The sequence below is a fragment of the Streptopelia decaocto genome, assembly GCF_964273445.1.
Source record: "Streptopelia decaocto genome assembly, chromosome: 1".
In the NCBI taxonomy this organism is placed as follows: domain Eukaryota; kingdom Metazoa; phylum Chordata; class Aves; order Columbiformes; family Columbidae; genus Streptopelia; species Streptopelia decaocto.
The window spans coordinates 67,000,491-67,022,478 of NC_138663.1; the positions used below are offsets into that span (position 1 = coordinate 67,000,491).

A 21,988-nucleotide genomic window follows, 5' to 3' on the forward strand; every position below is an offset into this window, starting at 1 on the left:
TTTTTTTAAATCAGATACTCATAGTCTTTATAATTAGACAAGCTGTCTTCACCAAGCATACTTATCCACAGCCCAAGCAAACTGTTAGTGTTTGCAAAATCTTACATATGGTTTACACTTACAGTATTACCTACCTACAGGACTACTTGCTGGAGTAACTGAAGGTGGTTGGGATGAACCAATGGCACTTGGTGAACCTTTATCAAAATCCAGGATGGACTCCTTTTGAAAAGAGATCAGTTAGGAGAAAAAAAAATTAAACTCTAGACACAAATGAAACATTCTCAGTTGACAAGCTGCTGTTAGCTAAATGGAGCTAGATTCATTCATTCAGTACAAACATGCATTGTCAGCACTGTTGTCCCTAACCCAGTAGGAACAGGAGCTTTATGCTACAAAAGAAAAAAAAAAACCACAAACATACTTGCATGAAGTTGTAAGTCCCTTGTATCTGAATCATCAGATCCTGAAGTTTCTCCCTTCTCAATACTGGATCTTTTGGAAGAGTTGAAGTAGAGCAAAATTCTGCAGCTGGCTGATGTACAGGTTTAGGCACCTAATAAGGAGACAAGATATTATATCTAATACTGGAAGCAAGACAAACTTCCAGAGTAACCTATAGGTGTCAGATACCACAGGCCAAGGAATTCTGTGCTGTTATTGATATTTCCTGAATCAAGCTTTCACTTTGTTAAAAAAAAAAAAATCTGCCTACTGTTGCTAAGGGACAGAATTAATTCAGTTTCTTACAACCAAATGCACATAATACAATAAGTTGCCTGCATTTAGTGCAAAATTAGGCACCACTATCTAAGAAAATACAAATATTTAAGTCAAAGGCCAGAACAGATTCAAAAATTAAAGCTGCATCACTCAGTGTTTAAAACATACTTCCTCCCAGGAAAGCCCATGCCAGTAAGTATAGATCTTTTATTAGGATTGCTTTTCCAGGCATTCTGAAAAAAGTGCACCTAAAGATGCTGCAAGCAGATTACTCAGGATGAGACCAAAGTGCTTCCACTAAAAATCCAGACAGTTCCAATGCACCAGCTCCTGCAGAAAGTATTAATTTTTTCAAAGCTTGGCATGGAAAATACACCTGTGCTCCTATCTGGGAGCCTGTGTTGTTAAATAAAGACTTCTGCAGGGCCTTACTAAATTGTTTCAGATAGTCACATAACAGTTCATCCCAACTGGTTCTCACCTCACTCTAAAAGAAGGAAATGGTTTATCAGAGAATTAGCAAGTCTCAGGTATCAAAAATCATGACAGTAAACTCAAATAGCAGAAACCTTGTTATTTACACAGTGACAATAATATTAGATTGTCTAGATAGTCTAAAATGTCTTTTGAAAGCAGCTTCCGGAAGAGATAGGCTTGTTGTTAAATGTTTTAAAACTATAATTTTTAGTGATTCTCTAAAGCTTTGCTGCAATTATGTTTGTCTATACAGCTAGAGGAAGGCAAATCTGAAGACATTAAGTGGTTGCATTATTTCAGCTGGCCCAAATGCTGAGACACAGGAACATGTGAAAGCCTTCACTTTCCTACAGTACAAACATTTGTCTTTCTAATAGGAAGTTACTATCTCACTATACTGTATAGCAGTATAGTTGAATATTTGTATGAAGTCATTAGAAGACTATATGGCAGAAGTGTATGTGTGTCATGACAATTGTCACACTAAATTCTAAACAAAATGATGAAATGCTCTTTGTCCAGTTTTAGGACAACAAGCCCCAAACCCCTCCTGCATTTCCTCTTCAACAGTTATCTGAAACTAATCACTAGCATTTGCAGAAATTCCAATAGCATGCACAGAGAAGCAGCTTACAGGGTTTAGTGAGCTTTGCAAAGCATAATGTATGTACATGTAACACATCATTAACTCTGGAGGACTCAATTTTTAATATCTGTGGCCCACATGATAGCTACTTGTTGAGCTGTGAAAAAATTTGCTCTAGAGCTAGAAGAATATATTTTGGTACTAATGTATCTTCATTAGAATTTGAGGCACATCGGCTACTGACCATGCAAGTTTATATTGCTGTATTGTTTCCAATAATGAACAGGAACTAGAGCTATTAAGCATCTCAGTGCAGGGCAAGAGATACAGTTGAATAAAGTTAAACCTCAGCAAGTTATAGATTAAGTTACTAGGAATGTGAATCTTCCTGTCCATCACTTTATTAGCCCTCACTTAAAAGCACACAATCTTAAAACACTTGCTGTCATGGTAAATCCATTATGGGTCAAACTGGTTAATGCTTCTATTATGCTCTTCTTCCTCACCACAGCTTACCAAGACACAAGCACACTACTGAGCTGGTTCTGTATGTTTGCAAATGGATAACAAACTTCTAACCTTTAAGTCACCTAACCAGGTGAAGTCTGCCAGGTTTTATGCCTTTTTATAAAAAAAACATGCTTAGAAAAAGAGCAGGTACTTGACAGCCTTAAAATTCTTTAAAACCATTTTCCTCTAGCCTACAGTTAGATGCTGATCCTGGAAGTCATTACAATCTGGCAGCAGATTATGAGTTTAGTAATGTATTAGTCCAGCTCAGACTTATGCATGCTGAGATCACTTAATACTAGTAGTTCAAGGAACATCCAAGTTAGAGTTTTACAAAGCACTGATAAGTTTAGAGTCTAATTTGTCAAAACAATTGTTTCTGAAACCTAACTTCAACACTACTTGTATACTCAGAAAAAAAACATTGACATATACCCAGAGAACTAACTAAAAATGGAGTTGGAACACCTAGAGGTTTTTTCAGGACCCATTAAACCATTGCAAATGAACAAATGTAAAGGCACACTGATAGCTTCAGAATTTCACTAGCCAAAGTGCAATATGCTAGGAACTCCTATTAAAGCTTGATTATTTTTTTTTAAGACAGTGGAGGTCTATTTATACATAACACTAATATACATTTCAATCACCTCATATATATGAGTAAAACTCCATTCTGAGAGCCAGGACCTCAATTCCACTTTAGGTTTGTTAGCTGCAGAGCATTAAATGAGCTGCAATGGTGGTACCTAAGCTGTAATCACAACAGTCACCAGCTGTGCCACATAGATACACAATTAACATTTGCTTTCTACTCAGCAGTATTCACAGCAGGTATGAATTAAATGACACTGGATGACAGCACAAGCCAAACTGCTTTGCTTTCATGTAACAGGCCACAAATTCAGCTCTAACCAAGTTTGCCAGTCCACAGGTTGCAAACACTTTTACATAGAATAATAGCACAGCAGCCCTGCACATCAGCTCACTCTGCTGTCTTAGGCACAACTTCTTAGGTATTGCACCTTATGGTACAATAAGTTAAATAAGTATATTTTAACATCTCAAAGCCTAGCAATTTATTAAAAGATCTCAGTTATTTCCAGGAGTAAAGAAAGGTTAATTTCAGCTCCAGAAAGTAGCAGCAGTGACATAGGCCCTTTATCTACCACACCTAGATCCCTGCACAATGTCATTTGTAGGTTCTCTCTGGCAGTGAAACAGATCCAGCTATAGCACTGCATTGCTGTTTCTTTCTTCATACAAGCAAAGGCAAGAGAAATTTCATTATCAAAAAAGCTTCATAGGATTTTAATTGTTCTTGAAACATACCTCAGAAGTCAAAGATACCTTCATTGGTTATGGAAACTAGCTAGATTGACAGCACACTTTTTTCTCATTCAATATGGTTTTGATATTAGGGGTTATCGACATCTACTAAAAATTAAAGCCATCTGGTGTTTCACTATGGTCTACTATCTAAACCAGGAGTGTCAAATTCATTTTCACCAGGGGCCATATCAGCCTCACAGCTGGAATAGTTACATTTACACAGTCCTAAAATTACATTCAGCCCTTTGAAGGTGACCACGAGGCTGATGTGGCCACCAGTGAAAATTAGTTTGACACCCCAATGTAAATCAAAGTTTGAATACTTTTAAAAATATGCTTTGTTTACTTAATTCAGCAATCTTAAGCAACCTCACATTCCAACATTTAATTTAGTTTAATTTTGCTGATGTGCACACCTGCACGTTACTGTGAAGATTCCTAGGCAGTTTACAAGTTTCTCCAACTGACTGGAGACCCGCCTTTTTCCTCACTGCAAAGTCTTGCCCACCACATAAGCCATCCATCTTTCCATCCTATAGAAAAGTAAGAGCCTCATCTCATTAGGAAGCATCTTGCATTTAAACTTTACGGTAATCGACACCAGAAATTCAAAGGCATCTTAACATGCTTGAGATTATTCCAGTACTTGTGATAGTCTGTTATAGTAAATACCATGCATAGTTCAGTGCACAACACCTACTTGTGCTCAGAGTTACTTAGTGAGGCAACCAGGTTTTGTACCATCACCAGACACAAGATTCTACTCAGCTTGAGTGCAAAAGATGAATCAAGCTGAAACACCTTAATCCCATTTTGTCACCCAGTGCTCCATGTTACATACTCTTTTAACTTCATGTTCAACCTTCTGTTTGCGCTCTCGCTTCTAGGCACAAGAACATCAATTTTTTCAGTTCTGTCAAGTTGACTGACAATATTTAAGCTTAATTGTTTGCTACAAGTAATATGGAATGAAGTGACTTCTGCTTTCTTTAAGAAACAAGGTAGTCATGCTGACAACATTGTGTACAAGAGAATTACTCAATTCCTTTATATTTTTCCCTGAAGTTTAACTCTAAACTAATCACCATACTGATTTAACTAAACTCTATTTTGCCTGTCATATCTATTTTACACTATCAGTTGTTCCTACGCAAGCACAGGTGAGAAAGAACATAACGTAACTATAGGCTAGCAGCCTGCCCAGCTGTAAGCCCTGCAATAGCTTTCATTTTACATTTCTAACACAAACTCCGCTATTGTTAGGCTCTCCAGGACAGCAGTATGGCTTATGCATTCATCTGGAAATACATATTTAAGCCCCTGTACAGTTGGTATTGCCTGATCTAGATGTTAGATCTCTCTTGAATCAGCAGCTATTTTAATCAAAAGCCTACAAAATTACTGAAGTGCTATTTGCATGCAGCCACAGACAAAGTATTTGATCCCTCGATGAGTCATACCTGCTTTGTACCAATAACAGTGGACAGAGCCAATAGCTGGGGATGTAGTTAATTCTTCTGTCTTATGCATAAAGCAGTTATTCAAGGCTCAAACACAGCAATACTGTGTTGATGTAAAAAGCAAAGCAGGCTATCTCAGCCTTCATATATAAAGTTTAACTGCCAGAATTATTCTCCCCAAGAATGAAATAGGAGTCTAAATATAGGCCTACAAAATGCACCTTATAATGCCTGTGCTAATAGATAGCTTTAGTCCAATGCACTAGTGTCAAAAGCTTATGACAGGTAATACTACATATGCCAACTCACTTCTTTGGGTTCCATATCAAACTTCTTTGGCCCCATCTGCTCCTTTGGCCCAACACTTGCAGCTCCCCAGGTCTTCGGAGGGTTCTGTAACTGTTGTGATGACACTTGCTGCTGCCTGTCAGCTTTTTCCCAGGCCTCTCGAGTCTCCTGCTTCTTTTGTTCCGGCTCCTCCCTAACATGTGCAGACCAAGCCTTCACAGGCTCCTGCTTCTTTTGCTCTGGCTCTTCCCTAACAGGCATTTCCCATGATTTCACAGGCTCTGGCTTCTTTTGTTCTGGTTGCTCCCTAGTTTGGGTTACCCAAGGTTTTGGAGATTTCTGCTTTTGTTCTGGTTCTTCCTTAACTTTGGTTACCCAAGGTTTTGGGGACTCCTGCTTTTTCTGTTCCTGCTCTTCCCTAGTTTTTGCTACCCATGGCTTAGCTGATTCCTGTTTCTTCTGGTCCTGCTCCTCCCTAACCTTCGCTACCCAAGGTTTGGGGGACTCCTGCTCCTCTTGGACACCTGCTACCCACGCCTTTGGAGCTTCTTGCTTCTTCTGTTCTTCCTCCTCAACACGGGTGTTCCAGGGCTTTGTAGACTCACGCTTCTGCTCCTCCTCTTTACCACGAGCTTCCCAAGGCTTTGGAGAATCTGGTCTTTTTGGTTCTTGCTGCCTAACACGAGCTTCCCAAGGCTTTAGGGTCTCTTGTTTCTGCTTCTGTTCCCGCTCTTCAATATCAACAAGCATTTCCCAGGACTTTGGAGGTTCTTGCTTTCTAGCACACTCAGCTTCCCAAGATTTGGGCTCTTCTGGCTTCTTCTTGACAGAGTATTCTGCTTCAGGCAAATAACGCCTGTTGAGAAACTATATAGACCAAAGAAACTTAATGGCTCCCAAGAAAACATTTGTCTACTACAGTTCAGGTCAGTTAAGTTAGGTCACCAAGCTACTAAAAATTTCTGACTAAAAGCAGACCCTAGACAGTTTAAACACTAGCCATAAAAACCTACATGGAAAGCCATGACTTTAATCCTACAACATCACAGACTAGCTTTGCTTGGCATGCCACAGAGAACCATGAAACAGTCCTGAACCGCACAAGTGAAACATACTTGAGCTGAATTTATTACCCTTATCCTCCATGCTAACCGATGTTCCTAGGCAGTGACAATATCAAATTCAATTGTGATTTTTAAAAAGGTAGCTCTCCTCTTCACCATGTAAAATACCTTGAGGTACTATATTAGTAGATGTTTTGCTAAGTGTAGCACCACTATCTTCCCCCAAAATCTCTGGCCCTTTGGAACTCCAGTAACCAAATATAGCTATAATTCTTCATGAAGTTTAAATACTAAAAAGTCAGATTTAGTACCACTAGACTTCCACAACTCCATGCTGTGTTTACTGTAAGCCCAAGAGTTCAATGAAGATGTCCTGAAGTTTTCCTGAGTTACCACTTTGTCATAAAGAGGAAGTGTGCATATATATATGTATGTGTGTATATATATATACATATATATATATATATATATATGAAGTGAAGGATGTAGGAGGTTCACTGGCTGAGATTTTTTTTATGACAAGTCACCAGAAAAGTGTCAGAGTCAGGTAACAGTGTTACCAGTAGGTTACAAAAAAAACTTGTTCTAGAGTATACCCACTGGTGGGATACCTGGGAAACATGGATTCAGCATTTTAAGAACAGTTATTTTCACTTTAAAAAAAGGATACCCCTCCCCACCTTTTGAACCAAGTCTAATGGTTTTTATGCTATTGCCAGTTGAAGCTTGAGTACTTAACTCAGGAGTCTGAAGGGCTGTTGAAACAGATCTACACACTCCTGTGCACAGAAATATTTCTTGGGAATCCCTACTTTTCTGACAAATCAGAGCATGACCTACATCATTCTCAAGCCCACCAATATCAACCCTGCTACAATAAGCTTAGCTTTTAGAGATGGCTTTAGTAGATGAGTATCTTCTCTATCCTATAGTACACAAAGATCTGCATGTTTCAACTCTAAAGGCTGATGCTTTGGTTTAGGAAGGAAAATACCAGAGCATTAAAGTACTATACTGCTTCATATAGTCCTGCCCCATTTATCCCCTAATACCCTAGAGAAACCATACATTTGGGGTTAGAATTAGAAATGCAACCAAGTCTTTAATGCTTCATACATAAAGCAACACTTAAGTTGCTGTTTCAACTCCCTTTTTAAGTTTAAAAAAGGGTTGTAGAAGTGCAGTTATATTTCTGATAAATCACAATACTAAAGGAAAGCAATTAGCAGTGAAATATCTTACCTCCTGTGGCTGTATTTCAGACTTCATAAGCTCCATAAAGGATTCTAGAAAAAGGATGTTAATTTGTTTCAACTGATCAAATGCAGAAAGGCAGACCAAACAGTAGCAAGTCTTTAACTCTATTTAAACAGTAGTGCCAATTGCTAAACCAGATATTCTGAAAGGTCAGCTTCTCAGTCAACATGCTATTTTTAGACAAGCTTTTATTTTCTGATTTGGTTTTGCAATTGCAGAAGTTTAGAGTTAAGCAAACATTCTGAAGTATCCATAATTTGGTTATTGTAATATGTAATATTCCCTACACCTACATCTTCAACATGGAGAATTGCTTGGAAGGCAAAAGCATCCTATTACTATGAATTAATTTTTTTTGGTACAATATTAGCCATAATAGGGCTGCAAGCCTTGCATGTTTCATTTTAGTTACTACATCGCAAGTAAGCTACATCACAGGATTAGATTTAACATCAAGCTATGCAAAGTCAACGCTCAGTTCAAGCTTATCCCAACATTATGATATAGAAATTGAACCATGTAAGATTCCACCTTGTTCTTTGACAGACTCTCCTTTTGACATCTGTCTTGTTCTCTCAGATTTTCTATTTACTTCTTCCAATTCTTTTACTGGCACAGTGGTGCGAGGAGTTGGAATACTTTCAAAGTAGCCAGAGTCTAGAAGTTTGGATAACAGGTCCTTCATGTGTTTATCTGAAGAGTAAAAATCCATGAAGATATGAAAATTTGAAATTAAAGGGGTACTCAGATTACAGATCAAGACTCTTTACTTCCTCCTTTTACATAAATTGCAACTGCTTTAAGTTCACACATCTTACTGAGTTATAGCAATAATATACTTTCCTTTACTAAAACATTTTAAATTGCTTTATATATTACAACTGAAAACATCTTTGTAAGGCAGAGGTAAGACTGCAGCTTGTGTTTAAATGCACACAAGGTAAACACTGAGCCACCAGGTCTCCCAAATGCTTAGAAAGGGATTTGTTTACATCTATAAGCTGGCCAGTGCTGATACTAAAAGCATGTTGTGCAGACTGTAGCATACATAAAGCTATACAAAGTCACTATGGAACTGCCCTGCAAGACCCTCTTCCCAGTGACAGGATGCTAAGTCTCAGAAGGAAAAAATATTAACTGCATAAACAGGCAGAGAAGGAGAAAACATTACTGTTCCAGACTGAACTTAATCCTCTAAAGTTCTAGAAAAGCTGAAGTTGACATGGTTGAAGAAAAACTTAACTGGGTACTCAGAGTCACTGTCCAGTTTCCTCCTTTATGCAAAAAAGAGACAGCAGCTGAGAGGAGAGAGTAAGACCTCAGAAATAGCAGTGATAGTAGAAATTCTTTCAGAGGACCTAGAGACAGGGCAGCCTTGAGAACAGGACAAATATTCAGTGAAAGATCACTCCTACCAGTGACCACCATATGAACAGGAATAGAAGCTAGAATTTAATACAGATATAAAAAATTGCCTTCCAAGGCAATGAATGCTAATAAGTCATAACAGCTTTATCTGAAGTTTAGTGTCAGTATTACATTGTTCTGTGTGAAAGCTAAAGTGATAGAGATACTGACAAAATAGTCACAAAAATTCTTTAGATGATAGCCAAAAAGCTACAAAAGTATGGATCCCAAGATAATGAGGCAACTATCAATTCATGTCAACAGATACAAGCCTAAAGTTACTAGCCTGTGGCCATACAAGGCCACCTTGCACTTTGTCCAGAACTGTATGGAAAGAGTTAACACTTAGTTCAACTATCTGTATGTGGAAATTAGGTAGGGAACATTAGCACTCTGGTCTAACAGTTTCAACAACATTATTTTCAATGACAAATGAAAGATTACTGCTGCATAGCCATTACAAGATCAGCACAAACAGGACAAACAAGGTCTGTTTGCAATAGGAAAGACACTACAATTCAAGTAACAACAGCTTCCTCACAAGCAAGTTCTCAATAGGAACACAGAATGTGTATGAAGGCTTACAACCAGGATTTTTGAAACTAAGCCACAGAAGGAAGAAAATATGGAGTCCCACAGATTTTTGTACACTTGAAAAGTGAAGATACTTGCAACAGGTCAAAGTTAGATCACACTGTGCATGATTAGAGATCACAGCAAGTTCCAGCAATAACTGTCCTTCCTTAGTGTGGTATACTGCACTGTAGTAAAAAAAAAAAAAATGGGTATGTCCCTGAAGTTCCTACAAAAGGTAGAATCTTCAGTGCTGTGGGACTTTCAGCCTAGAGCCGCTAAAGCTTCATAATATACATCAGTATATTTCTAATATACATCAGTATACTTCTGAGCATTTCATGGCTGGGAACTGATTTTTAACTGATTTGCAGATAGCTATCAAAAAAATTCCCACTGCTGATTCTGTAAGGTATTAATGCATCAACTTTCAAATGACCATCATTATTCCTCAAAGAGGTGCTAGGATGTTGGTAGAAGAGTAAGTCTTTACTTGGAAAAAGAAAGCATGCTGTTTTGTTATTGATCTGTACCAAAACAAACGAGAACTTGGAACAAACAGCAGTACATCCTTGGGTAACCGAGTTAAACACAGCACTTCAAAGTGCTTAACTTAGTAGCCTTTGATGTATATTCACTGTTTTCAAGACATTTAAACAGCACCCAAATTTCAGACCTCTAAGTTATTTCTCTAGACAAGACACTCACATGTTGTTCCGACCACAGGTTTCTCACTTCCTTCTAGAAGGTCCCAGAAGTAGAGAGATGATTGTTCCATCTGGTCTTCAACACTAAAATAAATGACAGCTTTACCAGGTGGAGTCATAGCCAAGATCAAGTCTTGTAGTATCCCAGAACCCCTCATTTTAAGACACTAATGTTTAGCCTTCCAAATGAAGGCTGTATACATAGAGTGAATCCTAAGACCATTATCCACTACTGAAAGTGATCAATCTGTATCTGTTTGTACATGATTTAATCTAGCAAATGGCAGCTCTTTTGTTGGTAATTAAGGCAGATTAGAGAGCCTAGCACTATCCCACAAGAGCAAATCCCTGGACTTCATTTGAAGCCAGGATTCCCAGACAGGGAAACAATTGCTGTTTATTTAGCTCATCACCTCATTTATTGGATGTACAGGTGCAGGAGCAGCCATCAACAGCTCCCACCACTCTGTTATTGAGAACCTTTGACACAGCTCCATGACCTCACCCCCTCCAGACAATGGATTTGGAAGTCCACCATGAAGTTTAATATCCCAAAGGCAAGGATTATACTTATTGTAGAAGTATAATACAATGAGGATAAGCTAGAAATAAAAGTTACTTCACTGGGATGAGACTCCTGTTGTGTAGCTTTTTATAAGCAGCTGTTCTTTAGAAGAGCTAAGATTAGGCAAGTTTAGCATATGACAAGTGATTAGAAGTTTTAAGAACTTAAATCATGTTTGAATATGGAAATAACACACCCAATAAAGTGTTTCAACTTACCAGCTAATAACTACTTTTCCCACATATAAATACAATTCTTACTACACTGTCTTAAAAAGAGACAGGCTGTCATGCTAAGCATAAGCCATCATAGTGTAAGTACAGTGTCAAGGTAGCACAGAAACATTAGATCTGTTGACAACCTGTTACCTTAAAAAGTATGACATTTAGTGCAGAGATATCAAAAACTCTGGTTAAATTTTTAAAACTACTTTGAAGCTAATAGCAAGATAGCCTCAGGACTACCACCTCATGTTCCTCTGGAACAAAGAAGCACATCGGGATCATCATGAGAATGTAATATAGAACAGCTCTCCCGTGTTTACCACCCTTTTTTCACTTCTTGAACAGTGAAACCTCAGGGAAATGGCACAGCACCGGCCTCCTGGTTTACAATGATATTGGCCCATCTCCCCTCAGCCCCACAGGGAGACAGAAGTTGGCAGGGCTTGTATGTGACTTGGACAACTGAGGCTGTAATTGCTGCAGCCTTCCTTTAACACACAGAGTGAGGTAAATATGCTACATTCCTAGTCTGACACTAAAGCAAACGTACTGAACAGAATTTTAATTAGTATCCCAAAGCATAATATTTCAAGACATGGCAGTGTCAAACAGCAGACACTTATTGTAATGAATGAAGCATACCAATTAGATAAAAATCTTGAACTTACCTCAAGTTCTCATTTCTTTCTGGACATGTCAGTTTTGCAAATCTTATGAGGTAGTCTAGTTCTTTAGAAGGCAAGTATATTGCACCATTCATACCACCTTTGAAATCTTTTTGAACATGCTCTTGAGTGAAGTTCTGCAGCACATACTGGACTTGAAGTATTGTACGCAGTTTTTTCTTCTCTGCTTCAAGCTTCAGTAGACTCTCTCTTCGCTGAGCCTTCCTCTGTGCTTTCAGCAGCTATTTCAATACATGAATTCAACAGTTAAACATAATGGTTTAATAACAGGATTCTAGAATAAAACACACCAACTTCAAGTATTGATCATCCCATGTTGATTGAAATGACTGATTTTAGTTAGATAACGGAAGCTTCTAACTCTCTTCAGATACCCAAGATCTTTTCAGCTCCTCCTCTGGAAGAGCTCCCCATTTACCTACTAATTTCTCTACACATCTAGCTTTTAGTCAAACTTGATACTGGTAGCTTCCTCTGGGATATGCCTTTATGACATTTAGATCCTGGTTATGCTGGCTAGCTGTTCTATTCTAACAGCTTTCACAACTGAATATAAGGAACTGATAGAATTTATACCAATCCACAAATCCAAGCCTAGCTGACCACTTATCACATGAAGTTAGTGATTCAGAAGTTGCCTCAGATTTCTCGTAGTGAGACAACTGCCTCTTGACTTTTGAATACTCCAATTTAAGTAATACAGCAGAATCCTACAGTTCCTCTTATTTCTGTTGGCAGAAGACTGAAGCACTCAAAATAAGCAACACCAGAAGTCACAGAACATACACGGCCCTCATGCATTTGAGAAGCTTCTCAGGTACTAATAAGTAACTGCAAAATTTAAAATGCCTCAATACACGGTATCTTAAGTTTCTTTGCAAAATCTATGAAAATTTTGTTTTCTAGAACACACTGTAAAAAAACATAAGGCTGTTGTTGCCAGAATAGCCCCTAATGTTCCACTAATGGGTATTGGCTGTAGACTCCACACTGGTAGAAGTAGAGCCAAGGAAAGAAAAAAGTGGGTTAACTTTTATATGCAGCATAACTTCAAGGACAAACACTAACTGGTAGAAGTTAATCCTGGATTACTAAAATCACCTACAGAAAGATACCCTGGGTCATAACCCTTCATTTCTGATATTTTACAGGCAGCTACACAGAGAAAAGCAATAGGAAGCAAACTAAGCTTTGACATTCAGCACAGTAGTTTACATTCAACATACAATGACTGAGGGAACCCAAAGCAGAAACACTGCTGAAAAGGCTCTTAAATCTCTGCTCACATAGAGCTTTGAGATATTTACTGCACTGCCTGGAATTACTACATATACAAGATAAGCCTCTATAGCAAAATTGTTAGCATCTCAGTCAACACCAAGACAAGCCATTTTACTAGTCCTTCAGCAGTCTGTAAGAGGCACAGAAATACCACCAGAGCAGTGACTAATCATGTTTAGCATCCCCTGTGCTACCTTGGATCAGATCTTTTCATAAGGATAGTATTTGCTTGAGCCAAGAGACTAGTTTCTCCAGAGATAAAACACTTGTTTACACAAAATTAATGTACGTAGTGCTTTAAACCCTGAATAAATATTAAATAAAGCACTAATTATGTGACTTTCCATAATTAGAGACAGCTAACTACAGCAGAGTAAGTGGCAAACTCCACAAGCTTCAGTAAAATTTACTGAGAGCTGTACTTCTCACTGAAACCAAAGTGACTTGACCCCAGCACTTTCCCCCACTGGAAACATCAGAACATCCAGTTTGGAAGGGATCTTGGGATGTCATTGAGACCAGATTGTTTAGCAGGGGTGTCAAATTCATTTTCACTGGGGTTAACATCAGCCTCACAGTTGCCTTCAAAGGGCCAAATGTAATTTTAGGACAGCCCTGGTTTGTGCAGTTAAGTCTTGAAAAGATACAGGGACAGATTTTACTGCTTCTCTAGGCAGCTTGCTCTAGTGCTCAATTCTCCTCAGAGTGATCCTGTTCCTCCTATCTAGTTGGAACATCTTTCAATTTATGATTATTCCTTCTCCTACCACATCTCTCAGCAAAAAGCCTGGCTCCATCCTTTCAGTAATCTTTTGGGTATTTGAAGGTTAATATTACATCTCCTGCCAAACCTTCACTACACCAAGCCCAACAAGGCCCTTTCTTCCAGGCTCTCCACACAGGTCTCATGCTCTAGCCCCCAGCCATTCAGAGGCCCACCACTGGACTCACTGAAGTTTATTTATAGCCTTTGTGTACCAAGTGACAAGACCTAGACAGAACTAGTTAACAAGCACCAAAATGCTCCTAATATTCTGTGTATTGGCATATAAATGTAGCCATTACAAAAGTAGCACAAACTTTGTAGTTACCTCCTGACAGTGTCAGGAAAAGCATTTCATACTTACATCTTGGCTAAGTCCTGAAAAAGTCTTCTGAAGCTCCTTGGCAAATTCCAAGTTGTGTACTACTTCATCATACTTCTCTACTGCCTCCTACAAAGGAATAGATAAAAATGTGGTTTTCATGCTTAAGACTACTGGTTGCATCTCAGTCCCCTTTTACTTCAGTTTTCCTTGAAAACTGGTATACTTCTCCAAAATTGTAATTTTTTTAAAGATACTATGTCTGTAACTTGTACTTTAAATTTAGTCATGAATATAATTCATCCATGACTGTCTGAGGTGTAATACAAAGCCAGCTCACACCAACATACAGATATCCTTCAAGTTTGTCTGTATTAGACTTTCCAGGCAACATCTTTTGCAATACTTGGTGCACTAATGTTGAAAACAGGAAAGCCTGGATACTAGTTATTTCATGTTTCCTTTTGTTCCCATAGGTAAACAACTACTTAAAATCAGATGCTGATATGAAAGCCTAGAAAGACTACAGGAGATAGACAAGTTCAGCACTGATCTTTTACGCTGATGCTTAGTTGACTATCTTCACAGATAATTACTACAAACTTCAGAAAGAAAACAACATAGAAGTCATACTTTGAGAAAAGTATTTCAAATTTAGTTTCCACAAATAAAGCAGTATTCCTGTCTTCACTGATGGCTTTCACCAATATTTTACTAGCCAGTCTTCAAAAAGACTATTTAAAGTAGATAAAGTAGATTATTAATTGCATTTTGATATATCCTATTTTTGAGTTTTTCCCCCCTGAGTAATCAGTTCATTTTTATAAGTCTCCTTGACAGCTCTGAAGATGGCAAAATGCTGTAGTTCAGGCATGCTGCCCATATCCTCATACCATAAGGCATGCCTGGGAAGTAACAAGTTAAGTTTCATTTCAGCTGCTCACATGTGCTTTACAGTCAGTTTGGTTTATGCTCATGGCATGATATCAGAAGTTTTTCTAGAATGAGCCACTCAGTCTAATATAAAGCTCTTTCAAACTAGTGTTAGTGTTGGTGTTTCATCAGTGCAGTGACAAAAGCTTAATCTACTGTCCCAATAAGATCTGGGACATGTGCAAATTCCATGTGTGTTTCTAAGCAACTGGAAAACAAATTACACATTCATTTGTTCAATCAGTTCAATTGTTCAGTTACTTGTATTCACTTATTTGTAGTTTACTAGATATTACTAGGCCTAAATGCTACTCAACACAATGAAGTTTGAGTTACTCACTCTGTTTGAATTACACTCACCTGGTGGCTGAAGTTGTCCTCACACAAGTTACCAAACAACTTTTAAGGACAAACTAGAAAGTTCACATAACATGTGGGAGAACGACTTCTAAGACCTTAATACCCACACAGGTGAGGAAGATTCACAATTTAACACCAACAACTAGATAGACTGTGGCAATTGTGCTTTTAACCATGCAAATCCCAGAGTAAAACTCCCAACCTGAAAGCATCAAAAACAGTTAGCACTGCTCTGGTAAGAAGCTTTAACTCAGCCTGCAGGAAAGCAATAGTTTTCTTTTGTCAAACCTGTTATTAACATTAACAGCATGTTAGAGCAACAGTACCAAGGAAAGTCTGCTTAGCTGGCTAAACAGCACAATATTACTAGTGAGAGCATTTAACTTGCTGGAAGCTCCTATTTTTTTGAAAAAAAATGTTTCCTAAGTGAGGCTAGCACACATTAGCTCTGGCAGGCAGGCAGTACGAGTAATGAGTTTAATCCAAACTGGTTACAAAACAAGTTCATTACCAGATGTGCACTACTTCTTTTGCCTGAGAAACAATGAAAAATATAGACTACAAGTTACATTAGAGCTCCACTGTATTATAGGCAGTCAGGTTTCTTTAGGCAAATGTCCAAGCTATTAATGACCTGCTCTAGCTTCAATCACCAGGTCCCAGTATTTGTATATACATTGAGAATTTGCATCTGAAAGGTACAAATGCAGTATTTCTGTATTTTAACCCCTGAAACACAGCTCTTTACTAGATTATTTAGATACTGAGTTGACACACACTTGTACAGTAGTCATCTGAACAGTTTATCACTGGTCAGTTCACTAGCAAGACTGAATATAATTCTCAATTTTAGAAGTCTGAGACCCCAGAAACGGGACTAAAAATACTAATTCTAAAAAAGTTAAGCTCCACTGGCGATACTGAAAGCCAGTAACCAAGTTAACTGCCATTTTCTTAAGTGAGTGGGGCTGCTGGACACATTTGCAAGAAAAACATCTATGGAATCCTTCACCTTTGTAATTCCTCACATCTTAATTTCACTTTCACCTAACAGCTCTTCACAGTCCAGCGTGTATAACAAAGATGATTAATCAAATTTAGAAGTAGCTTTAGTACTGTTTCAGACTATTCAGACCTACACAGAATACTGTTCAATAGTGTCACTGCCAGTGACAGAAGAGAACAGACTGTATTTAACACCTATGATCTAAACACAAAAGGCTCTTGCCCACCTGATTCCAGGTTGAGTTTAGAGGAACTAAAAGGTTGTCATCCTACTTCAAAGCATCAAATTTAATTAATTTACTTCTGCTCCTGAGATGGCAAGACACCACAGATTTTGTAATTAAGTGCTAAATGATCATTCACTCCAATAGGTCTACTCTACTTTAAGTAACAACTTATTTTCCCTCTTGGCCTATTTATGTCTATTTCTTATTTACAAATGATTCAGAGTAAGGAAATCACATTTGTGTTCTCACACTACTGCACTGTGATAAAGCCAACAGTCAGTGAGGTATTTTTCCAACTGGTTCATTAGCAGGATCAGCACTACCACTGAAGTGTCAAGTGCCCTTTATCACACAATTGTTCTTTAGGATGTCCATGAAGTACATTTTAAAAATGTGATTCCTGGATGGCTAGCGCAGTAAACCCTTTGGATTATGTGACACTGCTACTCAGACTCCGCTTCAGTTCTAGAATCCATTCTGGTGCAAGACAGAAAAAAGCCAGAACCACTGTTTTAACACCAGGCAATTTGAAGCTAGCTCCACAAAGTGGATCACAGACATACTGTTCTAACAGCATTTGAGAGTGTTGGCAACTCCCAGCTATCTAATGGCAGCACTAGGACAGGTATTAGACTATTCCAAACTAAGTCAGTAACTCAGAGCTAGATTCTTGTATTAGGGAAGCCTTTAGATACCATGCAAGTTAGACCAGAATCTTCCTTTCTACCATCAGGGACTGTTTGTCAACAGCTACTTGTAACCAACAGCACCATTCAGCCAACAGCCTATTTCAAGTAACAACTGGTAATGAAGAAGTCATGAGGATTAATTAGCTACCCAAGAAGACTTGAGGTTTGGCTTCTGACACTGCAATGCCATATAGATGAGGTACATACAGGCAACTTATCAAGAAATAAAAGTGAAGCTGAAAGTCTATAGAGCAAAGATAAACAAAAACCTTCTATTACTTCAGTACACAACACAAAGGTTAAAGTAGGAGACAAAGTTTCTGGGCTCACTGTTCAGCTTAACTAGCAACAATTTTTATCCATTTGGTTCTGTGAATAATAACATTGCAAGCCTTCAGACATTACTTTTGTAAAACTACACCACCACATCTTTCAGCAACCTATCTCTTCTAACACATCCGAAGTTTTTAAGGACACCCATTCCTACACAAAGCAAACTTACCAACTGGTCTTGATTGAGGGCTTCTCCCTTCTTCAGTCGATCTTTGTAGTCTTCTAGTTTTAGCTGTAGGAAAAATCAAAAGTAAACGTTTTATATTTATTTCTGTCTAATGTGGAGTATGGGGTACAAGTGAAGTTACATATTCTTTCTGTATTTTAAGTCATCTGCACACTGCAACAGAATAGGAATTTTACCACTTCATTTTCAGAAGAAAGGAACAAAAAAATATTGCTATGCCACTGATTTGGCAATCTAAAGTCTTCAGGACTGCCTACTTACATTTCCTATCTTTCATTCCTTACTTGCTGCCTTTGTTTCATTTAAGAAATACTAATGCATTGAACCTAGATCTTTAAGGGGCTCCAAACACATCCAGTGTCCTTATTTTAGGTTAAGCTTTTTCAGCTTTTCCAAGTCAGTGCTAGAATTTAGTTATGTTATCCTTGAATAATCATGCCTATTTTTCCAGATCATGTCTTTCAAAATTTGGCTTCAGTTATGTCATCAAGATTTTATAGTGCTATTTCCTAAGAAAGTGGACTAATGTCTTTAGTGAAGAAATAAGATTAATTTCCAATATACTCAGTCTTTAAAATTACACTAAACTAGTAGGTATTACAAGCTGCTGTATATACATAGGGAAAAGAAAGGGGAGTTCACTACCGTGAAGTTGAAAACTATTTGTTTTGTATATCTACCCACATAGCATTTTACTGACACAGTACCTTTGACTCACTCTAGTAAGTCCCACTTTTATTTGCTCAGGAGACCATACTGTCATTCATGTGAAAGTTAAAGATTCTTGTATTCTAATTCTGTCCAAAGAATATTAGTGCTGTGAATTTCTCATGTTAGAGTTGGTTAATTACACAAAGAAAATATGCTTATCTCACATCCTTCAAAATTACAGCATGATGCATGACATGAGACAGCAGTAATACTGCATCTGCTGCAGGAAGGTCAAGTCCCCTAGCCACATGGTCAAAAGCCTGATCTACTCCCTCTCCTCACCCCAAGACATAACACAAAGCTTTTCAGACATTCAGAGAAGCACAACATATTCATATAATTGTTTTACTTATAATCCTGATCCAGTCCAGAAACAGCTTACTTTTTTGGGAAAATAGCATTTTCCCAATTAAAAATCATGTACATATCCTTCAGTCACCTGCCAATCAACTGAAAAATCTTGGAATGCAAAAGTCTGGGCAGCTATAGCCACAATATTTTACATGTGTCATTATCTTAGTTCTTTTTATTATTAACACTATTCTGCCCCCCTCAGAAAAGCACAGTTCAAAGCAAGAGAGCTAGCTTTGGAGGCTTTCTGTATAAATGCTTTCTAGTGAATAACATTCAACTACATTTAAAATACAGAAGTCAAAAATTTATACAAATTGAAGGGCAATACATACTTAGTAGAATGTGATGTTTCCATGAGTCATAGGAAACACTGTTCTAATTTCCAATTTTACATACATCTCTACATCCTAATATTAGATGCATTTAATCGATAGAAGAAATATGAAGATTTCTGCAAGACTAAGCCATCTCCAAATCAGTTTCAAGTTATAACAGTTCTTAACTGATGCAGTCTATTAGAGAAGCATCCCCAGTTTTGATCAACATTCAGTTACTTTTGCTAACTACTGGACATGCACTGTAAAGCCAGCAGCTGAGAGCAGGTTTATAGTTATCTGCAATCCTGATTCTCCAAAGCTATAATGTTATGCTCACACAATGTCAACTGCAATTTCAGAACAGAGTAAAGGACACTATTCTTTACTACTCAGCAGTAATAAATGGTAACAAAAAGCCACTAGCAAATCCACAATTAGGTCCTTTCACAGGCTATTTAAAAAAAAAATCATCCATTATTATCCTCTATGTACATAGACAGTCTTATTCCAGCTACCATAAAATACGCAGTGAGTTTTACAATCAGCAGTTTAAATTTGTTCCATACCAAAGAAAAAACAAGTTACCTTCTTTTTCTCAATGTTCCTGATCTTGTGTTTGAGGCAGATAAGCCCATTATCTATGTAAGTCTCATATGCCTGGGAAGGAGAGGCTGCCGAGTTCAGCGCAGACTGCAGGGGGCTGGAGGGAGGCTGGCTCTCCCCAGACGGGTTCACCTGCTGCTTGGCCGCCTTCATGCTCTTGTCCTTGCCCTCCTCTGACCAGCCTGAAGGTGACGATGGGCGACAGAAAGGGGCTTGGGAAAGCTGCACCATTGAAGTGGATGGAGCTGCAAAGAGACTCATTTTATTTAAATCTCTCTCACCCTACTCTCTCTCCCCCACTTTTTTTTTTGTGGTTTTTTTTGTTGTTTTTAAAGTTACATCTTATCACACATTCAGAAAATGCAGCCACAAAATTGAGCCTCAATAAGAATTCATCACAATCTCTCACTCTTCTCCCTCCCCCTTTCAGAATATCTGTAGCAGGAATTTCAAAGCAAGGCAAACTTTGTATTGTTCGAGTCTCCCCACCCATCCAGACACCAGAAATCCTTTACATAGGCAGAATCAGACAGCACAGGGGATGATTCCAGAAACCCAATATAGTGTCCATATAAAACTAGGCGGGTTTCCTGCACGCATCACCCACAAGGGAAAAAACTGCAAGCAAGCAATTGCAAATCATGCTGCCAGCTTCACATCCATGCTGCAGCCTGAATGAAGATGTGGAAGAGGCATGCCTGAACGTACAGCCCCTCTTCTTACCCCCATTCGATCAGTTTTAGCCCCTCACGAGCTTTGCGGCAGTCCAAGCAAGAATTACGAAATTAAACACATTTTAACTGAAGAAAAAAAAAGCTTAATAAAGCAAGCAGCACGCTGAGTTACAACAGCCTCATTCTTCACGAGGAACTGGTCTCTGCCTACGCCCATCCAAAAGATGTGCCTGTGCCATGGCAAGGCACCAGCCTTGATGGGAGGGGCTGGGCTTTAACCTTGAGCAGAGAATTTCTGTCAGGGATGCCCCGCTACCCTCATCTCCAACTCCCCACACCTGCTCCTGGAAAGCAATGACACCACATTTCCGTCTCCCTGCCCTGCGGCACAGCAGCCCCGCGGGCACCAGCCGCCCGCACCGAGCGAGGCGAGCGGCCGAGGAGGACAAAACCCGCATTTCCCCGGGACGCCCGCTCAGCCCCCGCCGCGGGCCCCGCCAGCGGGCACGGAGCTGCCCCCGCACCCCGCCCCGCCGGCTCCGAGGCCCGGGCTCGGCCCTTCATCACGCCCTTGCCAGGGACAGCGAGGAAGCATCTCCCGAGGAGAACACGGCGCCGCCGACCCCCCACCGCTCCCTGAGCACGGCGGAGGAGTGGGGGGAGGAAAGAAAGAGCAGCAGCGCCCTCCTGCCTGAGGAGTCACCTCCTCCGACACCTCCCGCGCCCGTTCGCGCTGCCGCTGCGGCGGCCGCTGGGCTACAGCCGGGAGGGATCGCCCCCAGCCCGTCCCCACACCACCCAGCTCCCGCCTCCCGCTCACCTCGGTGCCCGCACACGCTCAGGCCCGCCCTGGCGCCCGCCCCCCTCCTGATATAGCGGTGGCGGAAGGGCGGGGCGGGGCCCGCCGCGGAGGTCACTGCCCGCCCCCCGGCGGCCGGCGCCGCCTCACCTGCCGCCTCCGCCTTCCCGCCCTGCGCCGCACGTGAGGCGGGGCGGGAGCCGTTACCCGCTAGCGGGTGTGGAGGGGCGGGGTGGGTCCATGTGAAGGTCAGGCTGCCCCCCAGGAGGCCGGCCGTGGGTTCCGTGGGTTATGGCGGTGTGTTGTCGAGCTCTAGGGCACGTTGTATTCAGCTGCAGAAAACTTGCATCTCAACCAATAGTTATATATAATCAATAAATACATAGCAAATAACTGCTTTCTGCTCTTCCTGTTTCCAAGATCAAGAAAGGGAAGAATTTTATGCAGAAAATCTCAGTTCTCCACACAACAATCTCTTGAATGATTAAGTGAGTGAAGCATCTGCCTTATGAGGAAAGGCTGAGGGAGCTGGGTCTCTTTAGCTTGGAGGAGACTGAGGGGTGACTTTATT

The 21,988-nt window shown here is 39.7% G+C and overlaps 1 protein-coding gene across 1 annotated transcript in view; it reads right to left on the minus strand.

Annotated features, from left to right (window-relative positions):
* The window catches only part of CAPRIN2 (caprin family member 2), a 34,293-nt gene extending 14,097 nt beyond the window's left edge, over positions 1-20,196 (minus strand). Inside the window, exons 1-10 of the mRNA XM_082066687.1 lie at positions 19,927-20,196; positions 17,942-18,004; positions 14,268-14,354; positions 11,842-12,080; positions 10,386-10,468; positions 8,229-8,390; positions 7,683-7,726; positions 5,398-6,243; positions 425-556; positions 135-222 (exon numbers count right to left, since the gene is read on the minus strand). Coding sequence (XP_081922813.1) covers positions 135-222; positions 425-556; positions 5,398-6,243; positions 7,683-7,726; positions 8,229-8,390; positions 10,386-10,468; positions 11,842-12,080; positions 14,268-14,354; positions 17,942-18,004; positions 19,927-20,175 — 1,993 coding nt within the window. The 5' untranslated portion in view covers positions 20,176-20,196. The remainder of the gene's footprint in view (positions 1-134; positions 223-424; positions 557-5,397; positions 6,244-7,682; positions 7,727-8,228; positions 8,391-10,385; positions 10,469-11,841; positions 12,081-14,267; positions 14,355-17,941; positions 18,005-19,926) is intronic.
* Between the last annotated feature and the right edge of the window lie 1,792 nt (positions 20,197-21,988).